Here is a 10,153-nt window from a genome sequence, read left to right as displayed (position 1 = left end):
TCCCAGTCGCGACTAGGCCTTCTCCAGAAAAAAAAAAAAAAAAAAAAAAAAAAAAAAGCCGAAGTCGCGGCGGGGCATTGCCCGTCGCGACTGGGATGGCGTGACTAAAAATCGAAAATTCTCTGCCAACTCCCGTCGCGACGGGGCATATTGCCCGTCGCGACGGGACCTCCTTCAGCCCTATAAAATTTCCCAATTTGTCCAAACCCTCATAAAACCTAAAAACACAAACACAACCCGACCCTCTCTCTTTTCTCAGCCATCAAAACCTCATTCCACCATTAATCCTCAAATTTCTTCTCATTCTCTTCAAATCTTCCATCCAAATCACCAAAAACCCAAATTTTTCTCATAAATCTTCTCTTTTCTTCAAAAATCACACCACAAATCACCCTTTTTCACCCAATTCCGAAATTTCTACTATTCATCATCTTCAACCTTGAATTTTCCATGGATGTGCAACAATGGTGGTGGATGGACGAAATTCTTGCTTAGTAAGTCTCTTTCTTGTCAATATTTTGAGTAGCTAAGCGAGTTTTTCAACAATTTGAATAATTATCTAGAATATTTGGGAATTTGTGGATATATTTTGGAGAAATTGTTGAATATTTGTGAAATATTGTTGTTGTGAGATTATTGTGGTATTATTGTGATTTTTGGGAAGTGAAGAAATTAAGGGAAAGTGCTGCCGAATTTTTCCCAAAAATTTTTGTGTGGTAATTTTGAAGTGTGTAATGGGTTCTAAGCGTACTAGAACGGGGCAATCGGGTGCGTCATCGTCAAAACCGCCAACACCGGCGTCAAAGTCTAATTATGAAAAAGATAGATTTGTGAGTTTGAAAGCGCAAGAAAGATACTTCGAATTGCAAAAGAGAGCTTTCATCGTGGATCGAGGTATCGAATATGATGGAAATCCCACTCCGAATAGCCCATTATTCGAGACCATGAGGCAACAAATTCAGACCCGCCAATGGGAGCAATTAGTGAAGATTCCAGAAAGAATCAATCAGACTCTAGCTCTTGAATTTTTAGCCAATTGGCCGGAAGCAGAGAACGATAGGGTACGGGTCCGCAAAACAAATGTGCCTACAACTTATACTTCTATCCATAAACTGTTTAACATGGAAATGGTGAATAGACACTACTACAAAACGTTTATGGAGAAAACGTTTGATCCTGTGGACTTGGCAGAAACAGTTGGTTTTCCGGGGTTAAGATTGCATGAGGTGGATGATGGGAACCAAATGCTTTATCGCTGTGAATTGAATCAAGTTGCTTGCGCTTGGATGTTTTTTGTGAGTGCTAGGCTTATGCCTAGTAAGCATTTATCAAATTTTCCATTGGAAAGACTCAAAGTTGTTTATGCAATAATGAAAGGGATTATGGTGCCGGCTGGGGGTATCATTCTGAATAGTTTGGATAACATGGTTGCAGGATCAACACATGCAGGGATTGGCCTAGCGGGAATTATAACTGAATTGTGTGAAGCTCATAATGTGCCACAATATCCTTATGATAATCTAGTGCAGCCACAACGGAATATTGATTGGACAATGGTCCGAAACCTTAAACCCCCGCATCCCTATGGCCAACCGCCTCCTCCACGTCGTACTCCGTAGCAAGAAATTCATGTCCCCGAGGAAGAGAACATTCCAAATGAAGAAATGCCTCAAGCGGTTCCCACTTCCACTCCCCTTGATGCGGGGATGCAACATATCCATGCTCAACTCAACTACATTATTCAGCAAAACAATCATATCCAGAGTTACATGGTGCGAAGAAGTGAATTTGATGAAAATCAAGTGAGGCAGTTCAATCATTTGATTGATTCGTGGAGTCTTGGGGTCGAGGACCCAAATTACTTGGCATATCCTCCGCGTTTTCAGCCTTATGATCAGCCACCACCACCAAACCCCTTCTGATGGGGGTTCAGGTAAGTCCTTCTCACCTTGAGTATAATGGTACATTGGGGACAATGTCATATCTAGTTTGGGGGGAGAGACTTAAAATTTTTAAATTCTGCACTTTAATTTCTGCATTTTAATTTTCTGTTTTAGTTAAGGAATGGCAATAAGTTTGACGATAGTTGTATACTGCTGATTAGTGTGATGTGTTCTGAAATTGTAAAATAACTGTGTGCTTGATTCTGTTAACTCTTTGGATTAGTTTGGATGCTTAGAAACCTGTGTTTATTTGAAAAAAAAAATATTCAATCTGTGAAAATTGTTATAATTGTTTTACTATGGTTTGTGGTAAGATTGACAGGATAGTTTAGAACTTGCATGTTTATTCTCTTGAGACGAAATCCTTGATAGTGTTCAATTGGAATATGATTTAGGCATTTGTTGGATAGTTTGAGCCTTTCAAGCCTACCGTAATAAGATGTATCCATAGTTAACCTGTTGAGCCTAAACCTGTTATGTTTTTCACCCATCGATTTGAAAAATTGCAATCACACTATTAATTTTTCTTCACCATGTTATCCATGATATCATAAGCTACATAATTAGTTTGGGGGAGGAGAAACATTTAGTGTGAGGAAATAGTGAGAGTGAGAAAAACTTGTAAGATTGAGAAGAAAAAAAAATTGTGTAATTCAATGTCACTGAAAAAAAAGAATGAAATATGATGAAAAAAAAAACACAATAAAAAGTAAAAATATGTGTGAAAAAAATTTTCAGTGATGTTGAAGAATAATAGAGACGTCTTCTATCAATCTTGGCAAACCTGGGAATATTATGGGATCTTAGAAGAAGAAAAGTAAGAAGCTTGTGGGTTCTGTTTGTGTGCTTATGATATCTTGAGCCAAAATTGACTTTTGCCTATCCCTGATTATCTGAGCCATATTACCTAAGCCTTGAAAAGACCTAATGATTCCAAAGAATACTGTCAACATTAGTGGAGAAAGGTAAGCATGCAAGCTTATGAGTTATTGGGCTGTGGAACTGTTGGAAAGAGTAAAGCTTTTATAACAATGTTTCACCTTTGAATAAATTTTTGCAGTTGTACATAGTGTTATAAACCGAACATCTAAATTAGTTGTTAGAGTTGGTAGAATTGAAATTCTAGTTTGAGCAATAGAAGAGAACAACACATGAGGCAGTAGTATTATGATTATCTGATAGCGTAGTTAGTAGTTAGTAGTTAGTAGCATTTATCTTACTCGAGGGCGAGTAAGAATCTAGTTTGGGGGAATTTGTTAGGCTAAAATTAGTCTAAGATTCGGGTCATATTTCGGTTAGTTTTCACTCTTTGTTTCTAGTTTTAGGGCTATATTACGCTTGATTCTTTTGTTTCAGGTCCTCGGGCATTTAAAGAAAGTATGTACAAGAATTGAGGAAAAACGGTGAAAGAATCGAGAAGAAAAACCAAAATCGGTGTTGCTGCCTATTCCCGTCGCGACGGGGAATTTGCCAGTCGCGACGGGAACTGACAGAAAGTTTCAAAAATTCGAAGCTGAACTCCCGTCGCGACGGGGACCCTTTTGACGGGATTTTTGGGCAATTTCGTAATTTCACGAATTTTAAAGATGAGAATTGGTTTAAATAGCAAGGGTTCGTGAAAATTAGGGATTATTCAGAATTGGAACCCTAGAAACAAAGGAGGAGGCTAGAAGAGCGGCTTGTGGCGACCCGGATCAATTGCTTCAACTAGTTCTTTCTCTTCTCTTTAATTTTTCTATGTTCTTTTCTATTTCAATGTTATTTATGGATTTGATTATGGATGTTTTGAACTAAACTCCTATTTAGGGAGAATGATGAATGTTGTTTAAGTTTTTCCTAGTTAATGATTAATTGCCATTCCTCCATCTTGATTGTGAATACTATTCATATTTGTGTTTAATTTCCATGTGCAAGATTGATCACCTTTTACATGTTTTATGATCTTAATTCAAAATCTGAAAAGTGAGAATTGAGAATGCTAAAATTGGATAGTCTAGGTTTTGATGTGAAACGAAAGTATTTACATAGCCTTTGTGACATTTAGATTATTGCTTAATGTTGATTTCATGTTAGTTTAATTAAGAGATTAATTGGAGAGCATGAGATTTAGAACCTAGAAGATCTGAAAAGAGCTAGGTTAATTCATAATCTGTCATTCACTTCAAGAGAAGGATAGCATTTAAACATTAACATTGGTAACTTAACAACATGATTCGTCTCCCTATTTTCTTATCTTGATTAATCTTCCTTTTGTTATTTTTAATTTTCTGAATTGTTTTATTTAATTCATAAAAAGTATTCTTTTACCAGATAGAATCAATAGTATAATTTAGTAGTAATTAGTCCAATTCCCTGTGGTTCGACCTCAGTAGTGCCTATCAACTAATCCAAGATCAAAAGCTTCCTCCAGCTTCTTCAGAAGGTCATCTGTTTTGGAAAAAGATGTGGTCACTTAAGGTGCCTCCTAAGACTAAAGATCTGGTGTGGAGAGCGGCATCAAACTGTTTAGCAATCAAGGTAAATCTCTGCATTAAGAAGGTGCTCAGTGATAATAACTGTCCTATGTGTGGTGTTTTTGCCGAATCTGAAATGCATCTGCTAGTATCATGTCAATTCGCTTGGGCCTGCTGGGAGTTCTCTGATTTTACTGCAGCTGACTAGAACTTCAACTCTCTGCTGTCATGGCTTAATTTCAATGCTACTCGGCTGGATAATGAGAAGCTATGCCGAGTTGTTGTGTTGTGTTGGGCAATATGGTCGGCCAGGAACGATCTGCTCTGGAAGGGACGGGTTTGAAGTGTCAAAGAAGTGGTCGAATTTGCTCAATCTAGCCTTGTTCAGTTTTTGCAAGCCCAAGGTAAAGGTAACTTACCTTCTCTGTCTCCTCTTAAACCCGGTGATGGTTCAGTGGTTTGGACTAAGCCGACTGAAGGTATCAAGTTGAATGTTGATGCAACGATTTTTGATCATGAATTCAAGCATGGCTTTGGGTGTGTAATCAGAAATACAGAAGGAGAAATGGTTTCAGTTTTTTCTGGTGTTAAACAAGGCAAAGTGGCTCCAGAAATTGCTGAGATTATGGGCATAAGAGAAGCCTTAAGTTGGTTGAAAAAACACAATTACTCTCATGCTGCTGTCAAGACCGATAGACTGGTTTGTGTGGATGCTATTCGAAGCAAAGAGAGGCTCCATTCTGGGTTCGGATTCATTGTGGAAGAGTGCAAGTTTATTCTTCAAAATTTGTTAAATGTTACTTTATGTTTTGTCAAACGTTCTGCGAATCGTGCCGCGCATTTTATTGCCCGACACTCTTTGTCCCTAGCTGAACATATGTTTCCTATTAACAGTGTTCCTTAGGAGTTGTTGTCTATCCTTTTAGGCGATAGCTCTTCTTAATAAAGAACACTTTGTTTCAAAAAAAAAAAAAAACTTTTAGCTTCTCCATAAATAAGCTGTTGTTTTATCTCTTACCAAATAATTTTTAATCACAATTTTTCAAAAATTAACTTTAAGTTTTTCTAAAAGGTGTGCTACGCTCTAAATAACACAAAAAAGAAAGTCAAATTTTTATAAACTTAAATGTCATGAACAACTAAGAGTTGCCTCATGCCAATGGAAAGATGTCATAAACAAATCTCAACGATCTATTCAAATCCAGCACAAAGAAATTTCAACATAAGGATACTCTTGAATTTATGGACGTGGTTCAATTGCAGAAAGAGTTACAAAATTTGTAGAGATTATTTCAGGCTCATTCTGAATTGGGTTTCGATTCACAGTAGAGATAGAATTGAGGAAAGCTGGCTGCTTGGGCTGAGGTAAGTCTTCATGAGAATTGCTTAGCCACATGGCAACCTGAGATATATTTGGCCTATCGACGGCACTTTCTTGCACGCAAAGGAGAGCTATATGGATATATCTTAGCACCATATCGATATGGGCTGTAGTCTGATCTTCTAGTAATGGATCCATCACCTCCAATCCTCTGTCATTTGTCCACAATTCCCATGCCTTGAAATTTATCCATTGAAAAAAAAAAACAGTTAATTGTGGTTTTGCCAATAGGATACGGTAACTTTTGCAATAAATAGGTAGAAGCCTAGAAACATACTCACATATGCAATAATACTACGAGTCTCCGAGTTTGGAAAAGTAGTTGTGTTCTTTTTTCCACTCAAAATTTCCAACACCATGACTCCAAAGCTATAAACGTCTGCCTTGTCTGACACAATGCCTTGAGAATATTCAGGTGACATGTATCCTCTGAACATGATCAATCAGGCTATTATTTCAGAAAATTCCAAGGAAAAATGATTCGAACATGTACCTGAAATTTATAACTTACAAAGTTCCACCAGGTGCTTCAGTAGTTCTGTGAGGCTGATTGGCTTTAAGTATTCTTGCCATTCCAAAATCTGATATTCTTGGATTCATATCTTCATCCAATAATATGTTATTAGCCTTAAGGTCTCCATGTATGATTCTGATCCTGGAATACTGATGAAGATACAGAAGACCTTGAGATATCCCCAGGATGATTCTAACTCGTACCTCCCATGTAAGAAGGCTGCACCTTGTTGAATCTATTAATAAACAACGAAATTAAAAAGATTATTAGTTCACTAGTGTGGGAAGATGATGAACGGGATTTTTCCTGTTCATGTAATTTTCTTTGACAAGCTACCAACCAAAGAGGTAGAAATCCAAGCTTTTGTTGGGCATGTATTCATAAATAAGTATTCTCTCTTTTCTTTCAATGCAGCAGCCTAGTAGTTTAACAAGATTCTTGTGTTGAAGCCTGCTAATGAGATGTGCTTCAGTTTTGAACTGCTTCTTTCCTGCTTGAGATTTTTTCATTTGTCTTTTTACAGCTACAACATCTCCTTTTATTAAAGTTCCCTGAAACAATGGTGCTTAATGTTGTTGTTATAAGTGAAAAATGTCAGCTCACATATTTACTGGCATATATGATATAAACATGACCATGGATGCTATCTACTAGTTCGAAATAGATTTAGCTAATATGAATAAGTCATACCTTGTAAACTAGTCCAAACCCACCCTTTCCAATCTCTCTTGCCTCAGAGAAATTATCAGTAGCAGCAACCACACTTGAAAAGGTGAAAAATATCACCTTGCATGGTCTTTTTCGACCTTTTTTACGCTTTTTAAGTTCAGGAAGCTCAGAGTCGCCATTTCTTAGGCTCATTTCGACATCAAAGTGTAACAAATTTCGCCCTGTACAATGAAAAATTAATACCTACACAAACTAATAATATTTCTGTTGACTAGAGTGTTATAATTTTCTCAATATGAAACTTTTAATAAGTAACATTCCTGTGTTAGCATAATTACCTGCTTTCCATCCAAACGTTCTCTGCTTAGTCAAAAGTCTACAAAGAATTAGCAAAAATACAGCGACAACTGACAATATAATCAGCAAATGAACACTTGTGGTTCCTATCTTCTTTTTTTTCTTTTCCACACTCCCATTTCTTTCATGTGTGTCTGCAAAGAAAAGAAATTCATCTGCTATGTTAAAATATACTCTTGAAACTAGATGACACAATCTATATTCTCTTCACTCACCAGAAATCACGTTCAAGTTACTAATCTCAGAACCGGCAGCAAGTCTGAGATAAACTTTTCTTATATTCCTGTGTTCACGGTTCGAATGTTGCCTCAGATTGAAGAATGAACCACTATTCCACAGTAAGCATCCATTCTCTTCGTCATATGCATAACCAATGAGAGAACAGTTTTTCAAACAAGCTGATTGGCAGCTTGAATAATTCCCAACATCGATCTTCAAGGCTCCAGTTGGAAACTCAGTAGTTGAAATAGGAAAAAAATTATCAGCAGCTAGATTGAGATTACTGCATTTTAATTCAATCTTCCTCTTACAGCTTATAGGATTGTCTCCTAAAGTAAAATTATCAACACGCTTGAACCCAGGCAAACAGCTACAAGACTCAGCACTCTCATTGCAAAGACTATATGCTCCACATGATGAATACCAGCATCTGGACCATATCCATATACAAAGTTTGGTTTCTGGTGAGCATGATTGTAGCTTAAGCTGCCCTGATTCATCCAACACTAACCGAGAAATTTGACCAGATGAATCATCTTGGGGATTGATGCCAAGATAAAGATTTCGTTGGAAGTTTTTATTCAAAATCATACCTAACATGGACCCTTCATTCTCATTTGAATCACCATCACTTGACCTTTCCTTGATGACTAGTTGCTTCTTTAATGAATCTAGTATTAGGGAAAAGTTTCCTGGACTAGGATCAGCTTCACTTTTCCATGATACTAAAGAAGAAGAATCCCACATAAATGTCATCCCGGTCAAAAGGGAATGTGTAGGAGAATCAAAACTTTGCCATACTAGATTATGATCATCTTCTGAGCTGTTGTATTCTTTTAGTACAAGATTACCTGAATCGGTTAGCATGGCATATGTATCTTGTCCCCTTGAGGTGTTGGTCACCATGTACATCACTTTTCCATCCGAAATCACAATGTTTCCGTCATGGTTGATAGTGAGGATAGCAGAGGAAGTAAGGAGAGGGTAATCTCTATTGGCAATCCAAACACAGTAATCAAAAACTCTCTTCTTGAATAACCATATTCCCACGTAGAGATTAGTGGTGTTCTGTGGAGAGAAGAAGCCAAGTTCAAAACATCCACTAGCAGATACAATGGTCTGTGATACATTAAGGATTTGGCCTTTCTGGATTTTGTTGGGAATGCTGCTAGTGATCTTAGAATTAATACTTGACAAAGTACTCAAGCATACTAAAACCAGCAGCCATACTTGAATAGTAGGAAGAGAATTAGTACTCTTTTGGAGTACCATAGTTTTGGACATGTTTAGAATGGTTTGTAAGCACATGCTAGTTTCTAAACCTTACAAATAGACTGGGAGGTAAAGCGTATATGACCAGCTTGGAATGTTTTTGGCTGCCATAATTCTTGCATCATCACAGTTTTAATAAATTATTGTATCTCATAGTTGCAATTAATGATGCTAAATTGGTAAGTAGCAAACTAAAAAAAAAAATGAAGGAACCAGTGAATTATTAGTCCGGACTATAAATAATTGTATCAAATTATTGAGCAAGTGAAAATGATTTACACAATGTTATAAACAATTGTAAAAATTATAATGCAAATTATTGCTTTATTATTTCTCCTCAATGTAGGTACATAAGTAACGATAGTTGTTTTCATTTTATTCCTCGTTGTGGGAAAATTATAATTGCAAAATCAAATTAACTAAAATTTAATCAACAAATAATTATGAGAAGATTAACAATTCACACACAATTATTGGAGACTAAAATAGAGATGAATAGGGTATGAAAACAAAAAACGATTAAAACAACAAGACAATAAAAATAAGAGCAAGATATATACTCATTAAAGTCCAATAAATCGATGTAATTTATGGCTCTACTCTAGTTCTGGAACACCACCAAATTTGGTTTATTGATTGAGTAAGAATATGGTACGATACAGTCCAGATCAATTCTCTGTTGGATACTCTCAAAGTATTCTCTATCATACACTTACTCACGAATCTTCTTCATCTACAGAGATTCTTCATGCAAAACCCAAATTCAATTTCTTTCTTTTCTCTGCACCTCTCTCTCTACCTCTCAATCTCTCTCTTCGAAATCACCCCTCGAAACTCATTTGATTTAGTCCTTCTTTAAAATGATAAGTGTCGGTGGTATTTATAGGTCCAAAATATAATCCTAAAGTCGGTGGTTGCAGGTGCTAAGTTCTTATGTTAGTTACGACTTAACAAACTTCTTGTAACAGTATCTCCACGTCAGCATAAGATAAAGTTGCTTCAGAAAGTTGTGGTATATTTCCTCCAAATGTAAAGATCTCCAAAAGTTGTTTTAGTTATGGAAAGTTAGAGGACATCCAAAAGGGCCTTCCTAGAAGTCTAGCTTGTCCATCCGGAAGAAGTCTTGTTGAATGGTAGTTGTCATCCGGAAGGGAGTTCCTGGATGCCTATCATGTCCACCTGGAAGGAGTCTTCAGGAAAGCTAGTCCTCCTCGAAAAGGAGTTCCAAATAACTAGCTGTTTTCTCCTAGAATGGATAGTCGACTCCAACTATCTCTATTCCTATCCAAGAAGTCCTTTCAGCGTGTGCTTCAGTTCTTAGTTCTTGCAGCATACACTTCTTCCA

At 36.8% G+C, this 10,153-nt stretch overlaps 1 protein-coding gene across 1 annotated transcript; it reads right to left on the bottom strand.

Moving 5' to 3' along the window:
* Positions 1 to 5,509: 5,509 nt before the first annotated feature.
* Positions 5,510 to 8,974, bottom strand: LOC115695113 (putative G-type lectin S-receptor-like serine/threonine-protein kinase At1g61610). Its single transcript, XM_030622203.2, has 7 exons — positions 7,533 to 8,974; positions 7,299 to 7,451; positions 6,982 to 7,181; positions 6,632 to 6,842; positions 6,289 to 6,526; positions 6,059 to 6,206; positions 5,510 to 5,954 (listed from the first exon to the last, which is right to left on the bottom strand). Exons 1-7 carry the CDS (start codon positions 8,842 to 8,844, stop codon positions 5,637 to 5,639), a joined length of 2,580 nt encoding a protein of 859 aa, XP_030478063.2. The 5' UTR covers positions 8,845 to 8,974; the 3' UTR covers positions 5,510 to 5,636.
* Positions 8,975 to 10,153: the final 1,179 nt, after the last annotated feature.

The sequence above is a fragment of the Cannabis sativa genome, chromosome 6 (genome assembly GCF_029168945.1).
Source record: "Cannabis sativa cultivar Pink pepper isolate KNU-18-1 chromosome 6, ASM2916894v1, whole genome shotgun sequence".
Classification (NCBI taxonomy): Eukaryota; Viridiplantae; Streptophyta; class Magnoliopsida; order Rosales; family Cannabaceae; genus Cannabis; species Cannabis sativa.
The sequence above is the reverse complement of the archived record's forward strand: the minus strand, read 5'-3'. Positions and strand labels throughout refer to the sequence as shown.